General features: G+C 27.2%; 1 protein-coding gene across 5 annotated transcripts in view; it reads right to left on the bottom strand.

Annotated features, from left to right (window-relative positions):
• LOC117166901 overlaps positions 1 to 18,770 on the bottom strand; it is a 40,138-nt gene extending 21,368 nt beyond the window's left edge. For 4 of the 5 annotated variants that reach the window (XR_004466325.1, XM_033351345.1, XM_033351342.1 and 1 more), the window contains exons 1-3: positions 18,633 to 18,770; positions 2,799 to 2,936; positions 789 to 945 (exon numbers count right to left, since the gene is read on the bottom strand). Coding sequence is in view for 4 of the 5 variants with exons in the window: in XM_033351345.1 (XP_033207236.1) it covers positions 789 to 945; positions 2,799 to 2,898 (257 nt within the window). In the remaining variant the exon portion in view is untranslated. Of the gene's footprint in view, positions 1 to 788; positions 946 to 2,798; positions 2,937 to 18,529 lie in introns of all 5 variants that reach the window. The other variant, XM_033351344.1, reaches the window with a different exon arrangement.
• Between the last annotated feature and the right edge of the window lie 1,786 nt (positions 18,771 to 20,556).

The following is a 20,556-nucleotide window of genomic DNA, read 5'->3' as shown; positions in this document are numbered from 1 at the left end:
ATAAGAATGTTCTCACGCAGTGGGAAGATTAAAAAAATAATGCTATAATAAAAAATGTTTAAAAAAAGCTGCAAGAAAAGATTAAATTTTTTTTGCATATATGCTTAAATTTCCAAAACGGTGGAAAATCTTTAAATGTTGCACAAGAACTTTTCGTTAATCTTCTAAAAAATTATATCTTGTTTTGTAAACTTTCTTCGCATCTTGTGGATTTAAAAAAAATAAATGAATAAAAATTTGGATTGTTCAACTTATTAACGAATTTCGTAAGACTGTAACAACGTTCATTAGAATTGAAAAAGAAAAAAAAAGTTTTCAACCAAATTTTGTAAAGCTTGGACCAAAATTGTCTTCTTTTTCACTTATCACTCGGAATAATATTTTTCTTAAATTAAAGAGATCGTTTTTTTTAAATAATTATTTTTATTTAATCAAAAATAATTTTAAAATAAAGAAAAACATTTTAAAGTAAGCAACAATTTTTGTTGGAATTTTAAAATTAATTTTTTTTATGAGGAAAATGTGATAATCTGAATAGAGTGTTTCAGATTAAACCATAAAAAAACAAATTCTTCGTACCAAACAAATTTCTTTTATTAAAAGTAAATCAATATCATTCTTGGATTCAAAGAAGTTTTCTGTGAATCAAAGAACTTCCTGAATGTACTGATTTTCTTATTTACTTTTTATTTTCTTACTTTTTTATAGCAACTAAGCAAGCCTAAATCTATTAATTCATTCATTTAGTTAAGATAATTAAAAAAATAATAATTTAAATAAATTTTCACCTGTATCCAGGAACGTTGATGCGGTCAGAAGCGTGGGTGGGATCGTCGTAAATTGATTTTCCGAACGGCCACGAAGAGGAATGCAGCTCAGGGTAATCGGAACGGAAAATGCCGCGAGGCCTGTGAGTGTGCTCTGGAGCTCTCATGTCGTCTGTGCCTAAAAATTTATATTTATTTCTTAATTAACTTTACTAAAATATAAAAAAATCCTAATTATCTAATAGTATTCTGAAGTTCGCAAGTTCAAATTTACAACATATGAGCAATTTGAACATAGGGTGGCCCAAAAATGCATTAAAAATTTAAAAAAAATTATATTTAGAGGTTCCGCAAACCCCATGAAGTTTAACGTGCATTTCCCATAGGATAAAAGAGGTATTAGTCAATTTTTTTCCGAATCGTCTATATTAGGTGAATCGAATTGAAACTCAACATTTCTCTTCACGATTATCCATAAAATACGATTCAAAGAGCACTTTTTAAATATCACCCCCATAGGTCTGTTTTGCAGGATACGAAAGAAACACCATAAGTGCAAAATTGTGTTTTGCGAGCAGTTTTTGATAAGACATTCTACTTTTTCTCCACTTTGTAATGAAAGGTAATTATTTAAGGTTAATAAACACAATTGTTTAAACAATTTATTATTATTTTAAATAATACTCTCTTTGAGAATGCTAAAAAGTTGCTGTTTTTTCTTAAATATTCAACTTTTTGTCCACTTTTCACTTTGAGCAAAATAATATTCAATGCAATTAACCAAAAATAATTGTTAAAACAATTGGTTAAAAATATATTCTCTTAGATATTTGCTGGAAATTTGCGTTAAGTTATGAAAAATTAATAAATAAATCATAGAGAATCGTTCTTTACCAATCTCTTTCTTTTTTTGGTGAATATATTTTTCTGAAACAAAACAGATATTTGAAATATTCTTCAAATTTGCGATATGGATCATAGTAAATGTAAATTTTCCTTAAAGAAATTACTGAGGTCCTTTTTTTAAAATAATATTATTTATTATTTGTTTCTAACTGAAAATTCAAACAAAAACTGGCAACGTTAGAAAAAGTAGAAATTTTCTAGAATTACTTGAAGAGCAAATAGTTATAATTCATAATTAATTATTTAAACAATAATTTTAATTTATTTGCATTTATTAATATCTCACTGAATAAAAAGTAGACATATTGTTCAAAATTTGAGAAGAAGCCGCAACTCTGTGACATTGTACAAAGATAATATTATTAAAAATAATAACAAGTTTTTTAAACAATTATTTTTGTTCGCTTGAAATAATTATTACCTCATTTTAGTTAAATAATTATTCATTTAAAGAATTATTTTTGTTCACTTGAATTAATTATTACCTCACTCTTTTTGAAAAATGGTTCGAAAATGGAAAATTTAATAAAAAGGGCAGCTTTCTAGTATTATTCCAAGAGAATTATATTATAAATAATAATAAAGGGTTTAAACCATTATTTCTGTCAAATTTATTTAATTGCTGCTCCAATCTAACTGAAAAATTGAAAATAAGTTGAAAAATTCGGAAAACCGCAACTTTCTAAATCTATTCTAATAAAAATTTCCTAAAAACAATAAAAAATTGTTTAAACAATTTATGTAAACATCTTATCATCAGAATAAAGTAGTATTTTATATATTGGAAATAATTTGTGTTTAAATAACCGTAAAAATCACAATTAGCGCCAAAGGCTTGAAAAACCGCTCTTTTTCACTTATAGGTTTTTTTTTGGGACCCTGTGTAAAAGACTTTTGCGGGTGGCATTCAAAATGAAATTAATCATTTGTATTCTATGGCTAATTTTAAAGATAAATGTTGTGTTTAACTCGATTTACCTAATATTGAAGATTCTGAATAAAATTTACAAAAGCGTATTTTTTTCTTATGGGAAACACTTGGTTAACCTTATGGGGCTTGCCTTTAATTGAATAATTAAATTGCACTAGACAATAAACATTAATTTTTTAATATTTTCAGCTTACCTTTCAAGGCTCGTACATAACTTTGCCAGAATTTGGCCTTTTTTGTGATTGGCTCATTGCGCCCAATCATATCGAGATTGCTCCTGAATCTTGCGTCCATTTTGCCGCTCTACTGATCTGCTAAACCTTGTTCGTTCGCTGAAAAGAACGTTCATTTTTATTTCTCAATTTTTAATGTCTAAAAAATCAATATCAGATAAAATTTTCCCAAATTATAAAAATAATTTGCTTAAATTACGAGTCTGACTCTAAACACCGTTACTACTTGAACCATCTTCTTGCGTCTCGACGGAAAATGATGAGAGTTAATTAATGAAATATTGTTAATTTTAAAGCAGTTTGTTCACATAATAATTGATAATAATTATTTCGAATAAATTCTAGCAGAAGTTGCTTAAAAATATATATTTAGTCCCGACAAATCTTTTTTGAATGAATTTTTTTTCATCCGACAAAATTTAATCGATTTCCAAAAATAAACATGAGAAAATCAAAAGTGGAAATGCGTTTTAGATGGATTTTATATTGAAAGATGATACATAGACGTTGATGAGCTTTTAACGTTTTGGCATCGACTCATTGATGTAATTCGAGTTTTATCGATGCGTGGGCGGCCAGCCGAGTCGTTTAGCAGCAGGACGTCACTTACTAAAGAAAAATATTTTTAGCAGGAAAATTTATTATCGAACCTCTTTGGAAATCCGCGCAATCTGAATGAAAACGATACGCCGATTGGCGTGTCCGAAACAAGATGCGCCAATCGAAATTCACGGCATAGACGCCGGCGTCGTCTTTTCACATTGAGGTAACGTAATCGCTAATTATAGTAGAACGCTTGCGCATTCTTCACTTCTTCGAATCTCTTCTCAAATTTTATACGATTTTAACCATTTTTAATGAGGCTATTTTTAATAAACAGGGTGAACGTTTTATTCGAGGAAACAAAAATTAACAGATTTTTTGTTAACAAATTTAACTTAAAAATTTTTCTTTCAAACGCTCAATAATTTACACGCGCGAAACGGAAGCTTTTCTTGCTTTCTAATTTAACAACTTCAAATCACATATCCTTAAACTGAGCAATTTTAAATATTATAAAAATTAAACATATTTCCCCCGTCCATTCAATAAAATTTTCCAAAGAAAAAATTGGCCTCTTGCAATTAAAAAAAATTAATACCAAAATTACTGTACTTCAAACTCAATGAAAATGTTTAAAGCAAACCAAAAGAAATGCCCTTCTTCTAATGAAAAAATCTAAATACTATAAATATTTTCTAAATATAAAGATTCAAAATAAAAAGTTCCTCCTTTCTACTCAATGAAAATTCTATAAAATGGCCTCTTCCAATAAAAAAAAAAAATTGAAAACCAAAATTTCCTACCTTCCAAATTTATAAAAATGTTACAATTTTTCCTCTTCCAATTTTGAAGCCAAAAAAAAGAAACAAATCTTCCCTTAGACTCAATAAAAAAGTTAAAAAGAAAAAAATGGCTATTTTCAATTCAGAAAATTAAGCAAAATAGAACCCTTTCAACTTGATAAAAATCTGAAAAAGTGAAAAATATCCTTCATTTAATTTAAAAAAATTTTAATCTAAATTTTCCTCCTTCAACTCAATAATAATGATAAAAAGAAGAAATTAGTGTTTTCCAATTTAGAAAATTTTCAAGAATAATAAAAAATCAAAATTTACTCCCTTCCACATCGATAAAAGTTTTAAAAACAAAAAATTAACCTTTTGTCAAATTATAAAATCTTGAAGACCGAAAGTTCCTTTCTTTCAACTTAGTGAAACTGTTTTTTTAAATGTCCCTTTTTCTATTCGGAAAAAATAAGAAATGTTTCATTCCTTCCAAATCACTAAAAAGGTAAAAAAAAATTACCCTTTTTTAATTCATGAAAATACTTGATAAAAATGCTAAAAAGAAAAAATAGCCTCTTGTAATTTAGAAAATATTTTAAATAAAACTTTTCTTCATTCGAACTCTATAAAAATCTGAAAAACAAAAAAATATCCCTCTTCGAATTCCCCACCTATTGAAATATCTCTCTTCCATTTAAGAAAAAATTGGAACTTGAAATTTGCTTCCTTCCAACTCTATAAAAATATTTAAAATAAGAAATTCCCTCCCTCAAATTAATGAAAATGCAAAACAGAAAAAATATTCTCTTCCAATTCAGAAAAAATTGAAAACGAAAAGTTCATCCCTTCCAATTCAATAGAAATATTAAGGGTTTTGCTCTTCCAATTCAGAAAACATTTTGAATACACAATTCTCCCCTTAAAATCGATAGAAAAGTGAAAACTAAAAATTCATTTCTAAACAAAAAACAAGCAATATTTCATCGCTTCCAACTCAATAAAAATGATGAATATAAAAAAGAATGCTCCTTCCAGTTCATAAAATGTATAAAAATCTATTTTCAGATGAATAATTGCTTGAATGTTATTTATGCATTGAAATTTAACTTTTACTCAAGATTAAAAAATTTGTTATTCAATAGAGCAATTAAAATTGTAACTTCAAAGGTTTAAATTTAGCACTCTCAAATATTAATGATTCGAGGGTTCTATTTCAAATAATTCAGTTTCAAATTATTTAGTTTTGAATATTTTATTTTTAATTAATAATTAAAAATGAACATTTAAATATTCGAAGTGGTATAAATCTATTAATTTGTAATTGTTCTGAAATATACATATACTTTTTCTTCAAACTATGAAAAATGTTTCAAAACAACAAAGTTTATAGAATTTTTCAGATTTTGTTTCGTTATTTTTAAGAAACTTTTGAAATCTTTTTAAAGGTTAATTGTCTTTAAATATTTTTAAAACTTCAAAACCTTTGAAATTTCTTTTAAAATAATTTGAATTTTTTGAAAAGGTTTTTAAAAAATAGTGTAAAATAAAAAAAAATCTCCTAAAATTTTGCAGATTCTTGTTTAAAATTTGTCTTAATCTTTTCAAATGTTTTTAAATTTGCTCTAAAAATTAATATTTCAGAATAAACTGATGATAAATTTCCCAAGAATCTTTAAAAAAATGTATTCACTTGAAACCTTTCAGTATTTACAAAAAGCTTCTAATTATTTATCCAATCTTGAAATTTCTACGTTGAAAAATTTAATATTTTTAATTTTTAAATTATTTTTGTATCATTTAAAAACGTCTGAAAATCTTTTAAACTGATTTGAGTTTTTCCTAAAATTTTGTAAGCCTAAATGTACATTTTTGTGTCCATTTTAATTTTACATATTTGAAAAAATAATTTTTATATCCATTTTAAATTTCACTTACTAAATTGACCAAAGTAAATTCTACTTTTACTGGCTTTAAAAATTTTTTTTTGTCATTTTTCTTCAGAGATTATAATGACTAATGCACTTTTATGGTCCTTAATACTTCTCTACGTAAATGTCATTTTTATCTCATATCTTGATAACCAAAGCTTTCATTACTGATACATTTTACTTCATTTCGCTACTGATGCATGACAAGAATATTATAAATTTTCAAACTAGGTCATTAAAGTGATTACCAATGAAGCAAGGACATCATTAATTTTTCTAGCAATTATTTTAATATATCTCTAGAAAACTACTCTATTAAAAATATATAAACTTTCTCAATAGGAACTAATTTAAAATAAAATGAAATCAGTTTAAAATTGGAGGTGCCGAATCTAAAATAAGTAAAGCAGTTTTCAAATTTAGAAATGCATTCTAAATCCATCTCAGTGAAAACAGTATTTGCTATGATAAGAATTTATGTGGTTGGTTGTTTTAAGAGTAAAAATATTTGCAATTTCCGAAAACTGTGTGGTTATAACCAGAGAATATAAACAGTAAATTCCTACAGGATTACTCAACAATTAGATCAGATCGATAAATATTATTTCTTCCTTTACAAGAATTCCAACTGTTACTACTGTATTAATAAATATAAAACTTAGTAAATTGTAAAACCTTTGTATTCGAAATCATTTAACTTCTGTGTATTTAACTAATGAAATATTATTTATACACAAATGAAAATATTGTTTTGCAAGAAGTGGCTTAGCTTTAGTAGATAAAGACAATTATTGCAAGCCAGATGGTTAAAGACATGGGAAGTTTCTCTGAATGCCAAATTTCTTCACATGGCTGACTAAAGCGGGCATTTCCACTGGTATTTTCGTGCGTGGATTGTGTCTCACTTTTATATTAATAACCCAACACAATTAATTTGGATATAATTTTTTTTAGCACAATTTCATACTCACTGTTGTCTGGCCAAAAAACGTTATTTCTACTTATATTATTTCTATTAAGATTATTTTTTTTTTGAATACGTTCAACACTTTTAAATTATTAAAACCGAAAGATAATTTTTTTATTATTTCTTTATTTTTTAAACTTTTAGATCAAAATTGGTCTGACCAAAATAAACCATTTCTACTGCGAGATTTTTCACTATTTAATCTATGTATCTTTTTCGTATTAAAAACCGAAGATAATTAATTTTTATACAGTTTCTCTCCAACTCAATTTTAGATCCACCTTTGTCTGCCCAAAAAACCCATTTCTACTCGGATTACTTCTCTGTGAATACGTGGATGCCTACCACTTTTATATTATTAAACCCGAATAATAATTTTTGTATTATTTCTTTATTCAACACGATTTGACATCAATTTTGACTGAAAAAATCGACTATTACTACTGTGAGCTTTTTCGCTAAGTGGATGAGGTACGAATTTCAGATTAGAAATCGAAGATAATTAGTTTTGATATAATTTGATTTAATACAATTTCAGATCCAAAATTTAGGTTTCAAATGAAAATATTAATTCTCAGTTTTGAAGATATAAAAGTATATCGAATAAAAAAATCTGAAAGATTTCAAGACACTTTTTTAAAGTTTACAAGACTACAAAATTTTAGAAATCTTTGAATTATTTCAAAATATATTAAGAACATTTAAAAAGGTTAAAAACAATTTTCCATTGAAACAACTATCAAGAAATTTTTAACAAAATTCCAAATTTTAAGGATTTCCAAAAATTGTTTAACCTCTCTAACAATTTTAAAATATTTCAAGAAAATAATAAAATTTTCTTAAGATTTTTTGGAAAATTTAAAAAGATTTCAAAACATTTTATAAGATTTCCAAAAGTAGAAAAAAAGAATCTGAAAGATTTAAAGGCATTTATTTTTTATTTTGCACGAATAAACAAATTTTAGTAACAATTCGAATTATTTAAAAAATTTTAAAGTTTCGAAAAGATAAAAATAATTTAAAGATTAAAAAGATTTTTTTAGATTTTAGCAAAATGTAGATTTTGAATATTTAAAAAAAAATGTAGGAGCTTTTTAAGAATTTCGAAAGGTTTTAAGATAATGAACAAATTTTATTGAGTGAAATATCGAAATGTCGAAAAAAAATTTGGAAGATTTTAAGCAAATTTTTATTAATTTGCACTATCTTTAAAAACTTAGTTGAAACTCGAATAATTTTAAAAGAAATTGAGAAAGTTTTAGAAGGATAAGAAAATTAAAATTTTCATAGATTTCAAAAAATTTGCAGAAATATCGAAAAAGAATTTGGAAGATATTAAGACAATTTTTTCAACCTAGCTCAATTTTTTAAACTTTTCGTTAAAATTCGAATTATTGTAAAAGATACTTTGAAGGTGTCGAAGTTTTAAAAAGTTAAAAAAAGAATTAAATTTTTTAAAGATTTCGAAAGATTAAGAAAAATCGCAAGAGAATCTGGAAGATTTTAGGATAATTTTTGTTAAAATTCGAATCACTTTAAAAGAAAAAATCTGAATCAATTGAAAAGATATTTAAGCGTTTTTAGAAGTTTTGTAGGAATTAAACATATTTTAAAACCTAAGGAGATTTCCGAGCAATTATATATTTTAAATTTGTCCAAAGTTCTAAAATTCATAAATATTCTTTTAAGCTGACTCGAATTTTTCCAAGTATTTGGTAAAATCCTGTAAAACAACTTTTTTTAATTTTCTGAATTATAATTTAAGCTAGAATTTAAGTCTTCAAAAACTTTTAACATAAAAATAGTTATTCGAAATTTTTGTTCTGTTTTACAAATTATTTCCTCCCTAAAACCAAAAGATAATTATTGTATTATTTTATTATTTACCGCAATTACAAATCAAATTGTGTCTAATCAAACCTGGTATTTTCTCCTAAAATTAATTTTTCAAGCATTCTTGAAATATATCTATATAGCTTTCATTGGATTTCTTTATAACATAAGAGAATTTACAACAAAAATTTGATTATTATCACCAATTATAAATTTTAAAATTGTTTCAAACTTTAAAGAACTGGAGAGGGATTTCCTTTTCGGGAAATTTCGCAAGATCATCGTTCTATTTTGGAAAACGAAGAAAAACCGAAAAACAGTGAAAACGGTAGATGAATTCGTCAGCAACGGATGATATGAAGGTAGATGTGACGCAATTTTGCTTGAATCTCTGTGTGTTTGCGGTTGCTAAATTTAGGTTGCCCGGGCCGGGCTGTTTTTAGTTTCCGAAACAGGTGGACGTCCAAGTACGATCGTTGGAAGAACGACGCGACGCGTCCCCATACATTGCGTATGGTCTCGTGACTTTGACCGAAATTCAACATGCTTCCCCCAAATTTACTGCCTCCCATTGAAAACACATCAATTAGCTGACTTTGACCTTGCAATTAAGATTAGTTTTCACCTAGGTCATTCCCTTCCCAAAAAGATCCAAATTGGTAAAAAAAACTGAATAAAAAAATAAAAGTCTTTTTTTTAAATTAACAATATGTTCGGAAATAAAGCTATATATTAAAAAAAAGATAGTTTATAAAATGACCCATGGTAAAAATATTTATGAATTTTTAACCCTCAGGTGCCAGAACCTCGAAATTATCCGTTCCAACTAGAACGGGTCCAGCAGACCCAAGCAAACTTCAAACTAAAGTATATTTCAAAAATAGATATGAAAATTAATTGCGTATAATAAATATTTTTCAAAAAATGGGAAAACTTTTTGAAAACAATACACTGCTGAAGAAAAACGTCCAAAATTTTTCAAATTATAGAATTTCTCAGTCGCGAGACTGGTTGATTGCGGAGATCCCCGACTTCAACTTCTGCTACTTTTTTATAAAATTTGAAAAAAATCTGAAATTTACAGGAAGCAATATTTAAAAGCTTGTCTTTAATTAAAGCTAATAAAACTTTAAAAATCTTTACGGGTTCTCGAAATATGACTAAGGCTGTCCAAGCGTTTCTGCATCGGGAACGCGTTAACATTTTAAAAATTTTATCAGCTTAAATTAAAGCTGAGATTTTGAAGAGTTTGGCTTGCAAATTTCATATTTTTTCTGTGACTTTCCTAGATCATGGCAGAAGCTGAACTCGATTTAAAAATTTCGAGAAATTCTTCAATTAAAAAAAATTCTCATGTGACAAATCTTCTGCAATAAGTCAGAAATATCCCTACTATAGTTCATTTGATCTGAAATTCGATAGACCTTCTGATCCTTAAAATAAATGTCTAGCTTTATTTTTTAGAAAGTTACCATGTTTCAAAGACATAAATGACTTTTTATTTGTTTACAATCCATTATTTATTTAATGGATTTAATTATAGCATTCATTCTTTTTCAATGATTCATTTTCATATAATGTTTTTTTACATTTTTCCACTTATAAATAAAATGATGATTTAATTCTTTACTAAAATTATTTCGCTAATTTTAGATTGATTTCGAATGTAACAAAACCATTAAAAATTATTTCACAACTCCTAGCAACTAATTGGCGTAATATAGAAGATGAAACAAAATCTGATTTACGAGTTTCGAATCTTAAATCATTTCTGGCATTGAGTGTCTGAAGTCGTTCAAGTTTAAAGATAATTCAAGGATACGTCCAATCAGCCAATTAAAAATCTACCCTGGCCTATAATTTTAAAAAGTAGATATAAATATTGTACTATTTTGTTTATAACTGAATATGAAAGACGATTGCAATAATTTATATATAATATCTATAATTTATTTATATTTATAGAATCAGTTCCTGTTTATCATACCAAGTCTCATATTCTTGGTATGCCAACCTTGACTTTATAGAATATAATGTGTCAATTCAAAACCAAACACGATTTTGTCAACAAGCATTAATAAAGCAATGAACTACGATTCAGAAAAATTTATTTGGTACCCAAAAGAAGCTATTCTTCGAGAGTCAATTTTTATTTTTCAGGATAAACATATATAAATGATAATTTTTTTCTTTATCTTAAATTAAACCCTTATGAACCACTCGATCAATTTTTTTTCCATTTCAATTTAACAATTTGAAAAATCGTTTTTTTTTCTAAATTTTAATTTAACCCTTGTAAATTTTTCTGAACGAGTTCTGATTTTATTTTAAAATTAATGCGTTTAAATAAATTTTTTTAAATTAATTGAGATATTTTGGTCGTCAAAATTTAAATTTATAGAAAATATATTATTAATAATATCCAATCTTTAATTGCTTTCAATTTGAATACGAACAAAATGAAATTACTTTAATTTTTAAAAAAATCTTCCACAATGGTATATTTATATTTACAACGTTTGTAAGACTTTAATATCAAAATTTTCATTTTAGTTGAAATCCCAAAAAATTATAATTTAAAACATTTGTGATTCAATTGTGCACAAAATTCTGTAATCTACAGTTGAAAATTAGACTATTAAAAATTCAACTTTTAGATGTACAATTATTGAAAGATCAATGTTCAATTTTTTTCAAGTTTCAACCGTTAACAATTCAAATGTTAAAATTCAACAGTTAAATATTTAATTGTCTTTAATTCTCAAATTGGAAATTGAATATTAGAAAATATTATATTTTTGAAAAGTGAAGGACAATGAAGAAAATTGAAAATTAAACTGTTGAAAATTCAATTTCTTAAATGCAACAGTTGAAAATTTAACTGTTGAAAATGCAACTCTTAAAAATAGAAGAAAATTGAACGTTCAACAGTTTGAAATAATGTCCAATCTTTATTTTCCTAGCAATTGGAAAAATGTCTTTAATAATAAAATGAAAAGCTTTCACTACAGAATATTTATAATTTCTACTCTTGTCACTTTGCAATATCTAAATTTTCATTTTCTCCTGAATTCTAAAAAATTACAATTTAAAATCATTTTTCTTTAACTGCCAAAAATTTTGTAATCAAATCGTAAGCACCCTGTTAAATTTAATTCGTGGGAATCGTTAAACTCGAAAGCAGAAACAGAAATTTAAAATTGCCGAGGATTCCAAGGAATTTAAATATCAAGCTGTGGTATTTATTTTTCTTTAGTCTGGACAAGTACTTTCATGTCAAATTAAATACTTTCGATTACAGACTTTTTTATTGAATGTAAAAATAAACTCACTTCAAACTGAGTTTTATTCCAAGAAGAAAGCTCATTGCTATAAATAATTTACTAATACAGTCCATTATTGAATTTATAATTAACCATTTCTAATTTTTGATAAGAACAAAATTCTATTTCTTTTCTTATTACTTTTTTCCGTTTAGAAATAATATTTATTAAACAAGAGACTAAATGACATTAATTTTTATTTATTTCTAGCAAATAAATTCTCAGATAATTAATTTAGGCGTGAAAAATAATTTGCTTTCAATAAAACCTAAACCTTATTCCATTTCTCAAATTTGGAACAAAGTTACCCAAATCGTCGAGACAAACTATTTTGAGTTAGTTATTCAAAAAGGAAGAATGAGAAATGAGAGAAACGAGGATGCCGAGCTTCACATGCCCAGCGAACGCGACCTCTTTATAATTAGGTCACTGTCGAGGGTAACATGACAATTTCAGTTTCGAAATATTTTTTTTTTAGTTTTTATACTAAGATTTAAAAAAAAATAAATAAAATTGCGATTTTAAAAAAGAGGTGTAAATAATCGCCGAAGAGTTTCATCTGGAGGCTTCTAATCTAGATGACTGCTAAAAATACGACTGGCGTAGTCAAGCGAATCATCCGGGGCATAGGTCCAAAACTGAAATACATTTCACAGCGCTTAACTTTCACGTAGGTGGGTGCATCATTATCAAATTCCACATAAAATCTTCTGTTTCGTATTTATATCGAAATTATAGTACCGATCAAAATTGAGCCTATGCTAACTAAGATTCGATTAACAAGATATTTCTTTAATTTTTGGAAAAGCTTATTAAATTCCGCGTTAATTGGACCCTACTTGAAGTATTTTTGATTAATAGGGACCGAGATAAGATGGGAGAAGGATCGTTCCATTTTTGACCGATTTTCGATTTTCAACTTCCACTCTCTGTATGCTTTAGGAAAATTAATGAACAAAAATGAAATTTTTGGTAAACAAGTCTAAGATATTTTCTTTAAAATGACACCTAGAAAATAAAAGAAATATCTCCTGGTTCTCGAATTATCATAAAAAATGTCGAAGCGTACCCTAAACTAAAAACGCTAGGTCGAGCTGCAGTCGAGCCTCTTTTGTTAAGGCTCGACTGCCGCTCGACCTGATAATTTTCATCTGGGACACACTTTAACATTTTTTAAGATAGTTCAAGAACCACTAAATAATTTATTATGCATTAGGCATCATTTTAAAAAGAATACCTGAGATTTTAGTTTGGAAAAGTGTCAACTTTTTTCCATTAAATCCCCAAAAGCTTGCAGAGTGGAAGTTGAGAATCAAAAATGGTTCAAAAACGGAAAACACGTCGGTGTTTAAAGTAGGGCTCAATCAACGAGGAAATTAATAAGCTTCATATCAAGCTTTAAGGAAATATTTCTTACTTGTAAGTAGAGTTGATCTAAAAAGTAACTGAAACTTCGAAAAATTAAATTAAAAAGATTTTTTTAACTGTTTAGAAAGCTTATTAAGTTAAAGTAGGTAAACCCTACTTGAAGTATTTTCAATAAATAGGAACCGAGATAGCATTCGGTTTTTGCCAAATTTTCGATTCTCAATTTGCATTCTCTTTATGTTTTAGGAAAGTTAATAACAAAAACTTAATGTTTGCTAAATGAAAGCTTAACATTTTATCTTTAAAATCATACCAAGGGCATAATAAATTATTTAGTGGTTCTCGAATTATCTTATAAAGTGTTAACGAGTGCTCATGATAGAAATCGGCCAGTCGAGCGATAGTCGAGCCTTGATAAAAGACGCTCGACTGCTGCATGACCACGAAATTTCATCTTGGACCCATTCTTACATTTTTCTACAGTAATTATAGAACCGGTGAATATTTTTTTGTTTTATTGATGTAATTTTAAAGATAATATCTCAAACTTGAATTTAGCAAAGTCTCCATTTTTTCCATTAACTTATCCAAACCATAAAGGGATTGAAAGTTGAGAAGTAAAAATGGAAAATAGGTCTCTCTTTTTCTAAACATTTCTAAACAATTTTCCAGGAATTTCCTAACTTATTTTTCCGAAGTTCGGTCACTTTCAAAGACAGCCCGAATGACAAATTAGGAAATTTGTTTTAAAAAGTTCGAAAATTTATTAAATTCTGCGTTAATTAAATCGTACTTTAATTATTTTCGATAAATAGGGACCGAGAGAGAATGAGAGAAAGACAAACTTTTTTTCCGCTTTTGGCCAATTTTCGATTCTCAACTTTCTTTGTTTAAATGCTTTGGGAAAGTTAATAAAAAAATGGACTTTTTGCTAAATTAAAGCCTGGAATTTTCTCTTTAAAATGAGATCAAGGGCATAAAAAATTATTTAGTGGTTCTTGAATTATTACAAAAAATGAGAAAGAGTGTCCCAGATAGAAAACAGCCAGTCGAGCTTCAGTCGAGCGTTAATAAATGACGCTCGACTGTTGCTCGACCGGTCGATTTTCATCTTGGACATTCTTCCACATTTTTTATGATAACTCAAGAACCAGTAAGATTTCATTATGTTCTTGGTGTCATTTTAAAGAGAATATCTCAGATTTAAATTTGTCCTATTCTCAATTTTTCCATTAACTTTTCTAAAGCATACAAAGAGTGGAAGTTGAGAATCAAAAATGGTTCAAAAATGTAAAATAGGTCCGTCTTTCTCATATGCTATCTGGATTCCTATTTATCGAAAATAGTTCAAGTAGGGCTCAGCCGACGCAGAATTTAATAATTTTTTTAACGATTTAACCAAGTTTTGCTAACCTAATTTTTCGAAGTGTCAGTCGCTTTAAAAGACAAGTCTAGTTACAAGTTAGGAAGATTTTTTTTAACTTGTTATAAATATTATAAAAGTCCACGTTGTTTCCACTCTCTTTATGCTTTAGGAAATTTAATGAAAATAATTGAAACTTTGCTAAATCAAAACCAGATATATTTTCTTTAAAATGAGATCAAGAGCTTAATAAAATATTTAGTCGTTCTCTAATTATTATAAAAAATACGGAAAAGTGCTTAGGAAGAAAATCGGCCGGTCGTGCAGCATTCGAGCGTCAACAAAATATGCTTGACTGCAGCTTGACCAAGCAATTTTTATTTTCGGTACGTTCCCATATTTTTTATGATAATTTGAGGACCAGTAAATATTTTATTAAAATCTTAGTGCCATTTAAAGAGGATATTTCTAGCTCTAATTTAGCAAAGTCTCGATTTTTCAAATTAACTTTTCTAAAGCATACAGAGGCTGTAAGTTGAGAATAAAAAATTGATCAAAAACGGAAAATAGTCGCTCTTTCACACATGATATCTCGGCCTGTGTTTGTGATAAACAATTCAAACAGGGCTCAACAGACGCAGAATTTAATAATACTTCTAACAATTTAAAAAAAATCTAAACCTAATTTTTCGAAATGTTGGTCAAGCCTGTTTTTAAACCGACTTTCGTAAGTGGATGCACGATTTCGACAGATGGTGTATGTTATTACTCTTCGTTTTGTTTCCTGATTGATATTCATGAAGTAAAATAAACTCTTCAGACATTTTATTACTTCTTAACTACTTGGCAGTGAATCCAAAATTAATTCTTTGGAACGAGTTATGATTTTCGGATGAGTCAAAACCATTAAATTTTACTTCTATATCTTTTTCCTATTTCCAGTCTCAAGTTTTTTGTAATTATCCTTGAATTGTTATCCAATTCCAAAAGTTTAAGAGCCAGCGACACGTGTTTTGACGTAATTTGACAGTTAAATGTCAGTGATCCGATTCGCATTTTGGCAAAGGTAGAAGCATTTCCAAATTTTCTCTGTTTTCTCCTGTTCTTTTTACACCTTTAGTTTAGTCGGCAATAAAGTAAGTTAATGTCTTGGCACAACGCCAGATCATTCAGATCGCCGTTTTGGTTAATCCTCCTAAAATTCTACCAGTTTATTTTAGTGGCGATTTTGATTAATTTCGAAATGATTTGATCAATTTTGATTTCCCGAAATTAATCTGATAACGATAAATTTGATGAGAGTCATCTAAAGGACTCACAAATAAGAATTTAACAAAACGTTATTTATCAGTAGCCACCCATTTTTGGGAAAATTCACTTTTAAAAATTATTTGTTATGGATTTTAATCTTTATTTATAAAATTCTCAAGTTAAACGATGTGAATTTCACATTTTTGTCACTTGCCTTTAAAAAATCGTTTTTTTCTTTAGTTTTTAATAATGTTCAATTTTGAACCGTTCTATTTTCAAATGTTAAAAGTTCAAGAAAATTGACAGCTTAAGAAAATTGAAATTTCGATTATTGCAAATTGAAGAAAATCAAATATTCTTCAATTTTCAAGAGTTAAAAAATGAATTTTTAATTTTCTGAAATTTTCAACAGTTGAACATTCAATTTTCAATTTTCTGATAGTTTAACGTTTAAAATGTTCCATACTTAAATTTTCGACAGTTGAAAATTGAAGAGAATTACAAATTAAATTTTCAATCACTGAAAATTTTACTGTTAAAAAATGAAGAAAATTGAAGAAAATAAAATTTATAAACTGTTGAAAATTAAAAAAAAGTAATAATTTTTAAAAGTTGGATTTTCAATTAAAAAATTTTTTTTAATATTCAACTATGGAAAATGGTAGGAAATTGAACAAATTCAAATTTTTATTTTCAAAAATTAAAAATTCAACTGTTTAAAATTTTATTTAATTTTTGAACAGCTGAATTTTAAAATTATGAAAATTCAAGGAAATTTAAAAGATAGCAAAAGTCGGAAATTAAAAATTTAACTAATGAAAATTCAAATTTTATTTTTCAACAGTTGGAAATGTTAAAAATTCAAGAAAATATAAAATTGAATTTTCTACTGTTAAAAATAGTAGGAAACTGAAAACTAAATAAAATTAAACTTTTGAAAAGTGAAGAAAATTGATAATTCACTTTTCTCTTATCTTTGGTTATTCCAGTTTTCAATTTTGGAAAATTCAAGAAAATTTAAAGAAATCGAGAATGGAAAATTCAAGTTTAAGTTTTCAACAATGGAAAATTTATCATAAAAATTCAACAATTTAAAAATGGAAAAAAATCGAATTTTCAAACGTTCTAAATTCCGCTGTTGAAAATTGTAGAAAATAAAACATTCAATTTTTTCAATTTCCCAATTCAACCCTTTAAAATTTAAGAACATTGAAAATCCAATTTCAAACAGTTGAATTTTTAAAAGCAGGCAACTGACGAAAACGGAAAATTAAAATTTCAACAATTGAATTTTAAAGTTTTTTCCCTCTTCAACCTTTGAAAATATAGGAAAATTAAGTTTTCAAAAGTTGAATTTTCAAATGGTAAAAATTTTTAAAAATTAAAATTTCAAGGTTTGACTTTTTTTATTTTTCACCACTTTAATATTCAACAACCCATAAAATCCAAAAACAAAATTGTAATAAAAGTACATTTTTTTTTGAAAAAAGGGTGATGAGCTTTGATAATCTATTCGTAAATGAAATTATGTCAGTAAAGTTTTTAAATTAGTACACAGGATTAGTCTAAATTGAATTTTTAGTCATATTAGATTTTTTTTTTAATTAAAAGGTTTGAAGTCGAATTGAAAAAAGAATGAGCTAATCTAAGTGGACAGGGAACAGTTCGGTGGCACGTAACTCCTGGCCACTCTACAAGGGACTATTTTGGTCCGCCGTATAAATAAGAGGAGTTACATAACCGGCAAACAAATCGATGCCAATTATTATAAACAAACCTGGTTTCAGTAAACTCTCGTTTTTCACCCTCCAAAGTGGGACTTGCAAAATAAAAAAATTAAAATAAACAATACAAAAAAACTCATTCTATTTTCTTGTAAAAATATACCCCTGGATAGATCAGCAATCTAAATATAGACATTTGTTAATTAGGATAGGTAGAGGATATGATAAAAAGCCACACGGGTTATTTTTTTTTAATCATTTAGTAGGTAAAAGCAGATCATGTTACATCTTATATTAAACTCTGAAGCTGGTCCACACATAAATAACACTTTTTTTTTTAATTCAAAAAAGTTTAAATTTGTCTGAAAATTTATGTGTGGATATGACATTAGTAGCACATGATATTTTGGTCCTACTGATAGTCGAGACAGAAAGAAGATGAGGAAATCCGAAGAAAAAGATTTTCGCACTGTTTGCACACACTCGATTTTCGAGTTTCCTGGACAATTCGTTTGGACACTCGCGTAAAAATGAATTCAACACGTTTTATCGAAGCACAGTACGATTGTCGGGTGATCGGCACGTCGCGGAGTCGGGTGATATTCACCCTCAGTGATGGTCAGTGAAATCCGGATTTTTATGGGTGATTTTGATTGTTGCGGGTGATTTTGAAAAATGAAATATCATTCGTGGATGGAATCGTGGTTTACCTAAATTCGGATGACCGTTCGGTTCGAGGGTTGGAGCTTAGACTGGGCTGCTACCGCCAAAATTGCGAACTAGTATAGCTGATAGGGGACAGTGGCGCCGCGCTGCGGTGGGTTACGGCCGCGAGACATTTATGGCAACCCCCACTAAAGATCCCAGCATCCCTGAAAAAATTCGAATTCGGGGCTGGGCTGGGTGGCTTCCCACGTATGCCACTTGCGTTTTCACGAGCTTCCGACGCGACGATGCGTCAATGACTCGAGAAAACGAAGGTCGCGGTGTCCGTGCGGTGTCCCGGTGTCGCGGATTCGATGGTCGTCACGGAATCACTCCACGTGTACTTTTTATATTTATATCGATGACAGACCTTTTTTTTCTACTTGCGTTCGTTTGCATTCTTTTTCAGTTCTAAATCAACGAAATTTTGACCATCAATCAAATGGAGGCGTCCATAAACTACGTTACCAATTTCGGGCTATTTTTGACCCCCTCAGTGATGACCGTCATATTTCGAGTCAAAATTTATTCCGTTTTCAACCAAATATTTTAAATTTCATCTAGGAAAGATTTCCTGTCAAAAGACTGGACTTTTTAACCCAAAAATACAAATTTTCGAGAGTAACAAAATTGATTTTTAAAAAAAGAGGTACATTTATAAACAATTATTTTAACTTTCAAATAAAAAAGACGAATAGAAAAACAAAGATCATTTTTAACCAAGAAACATCAGTTTTTTACCAGAAGAGATTAATTTTCAATAAAAAGCAACAATTTTTTTACGAAATTTTTGATTTTTTAAGAAAATAGTTGATCTTTTAACAAAATAGTTAAATTTCCAAACAAAAGAGATACATTTTTCAAATAAAGTTATTTTTTAAACAAGGAAGATTACTTTTTTTTAACAAAAAAGATGAATTTTCAATCCAAAAAGACAAATTTTTAACAAAATAGGTTGAATTTTCCAATAAATAATCAAACTTTTGACAAAATAGTTAAACTTTCAAACAAAAGAGACGGATTTTTTAAAAATGGTTCTTTTTAACCAAGAAAGATGATTTTTTAATACAAAACGATAGATTTTCAACAAAAAAGTTTAATTTCCTATCAAAACTACTTAAACTTTTAACAAAAAAGGTAAACTTTCAGGCAAAATACATGAACTTTTTGAATATAGTTAATTCTTAATAAAGAAAGCTTACTTTTTTTACCTAAATGTAATTTTCAATCCAAAATGAAGAACTTTTATCAAAATCGTTGAATTTTCCAATAAATAATTAAATTTTTAACAAATTAGTTAAACTTTCAAACAAAAGAGATGCATTTTTAAATATAGTACATTTTTAACTAAGAATGATGCATTTTTTATCCAAAAGAAGAAATTGAAAAAAAAACAATACTTGAATTTTACAGAAAATGAAATAAAATTTTGACAAAATGGTTAAAATTTCAAATTAAAGAGATGAATTTTTAATCCCAAGGGACAAATTTTTAACAAAATAGTTGATTTCTCTAGAAAATAGTTTAACTTTTAACAAAAAAGTTAAGTTTTCAAGCAAAAGAGATGCATTTTTCAAATATAGTTATTTTTTAACCAAAAAAGAAGAATGTTTAATTCAAAAGTAGAACATTTTATCGAAATAGTTGAATTTTGAAAAAAAATAAAACTCTTAACAAAATAGTTAAACTTGTAAACAAAAGAGCTAAATTCGTTTAAATAGATAATTTTTGACCAAAAATGATGACATTTTTACAGAAAAGATAAATTTTATTACAAAAGGACCAATTTTTGACAAAATAGTTAAAGTTTCAAACAAATAAGATGAATTTTTTAAACATGGTTAATTTTGAACCAAGAAAGATGATTTTTTTTCAAAAAAATATGCATTTTCAATACAAAAAGATAAATTTTTAACAAAAAAGTTTAAT

Source organism: Belonocnema kinseyi, chromosome 2 (assembly GCF_010883055.1).
Source record: "Belonocnema kinseyi isolate 2016_QV_RU_SX_M_011 chromosome 2, B_treatae_v1, whole genome shotgun sequence".
Taxonomy (NCBI): Eukaryota; Metazoa; Arthropoda; class Insecta; order Hymenoptera; family Cynipidae; genus Belonocnema; species Belonocnema kinseyi.
This window is presented reverse-complemented; position numbering and strand designations above follow the sequence as displayed.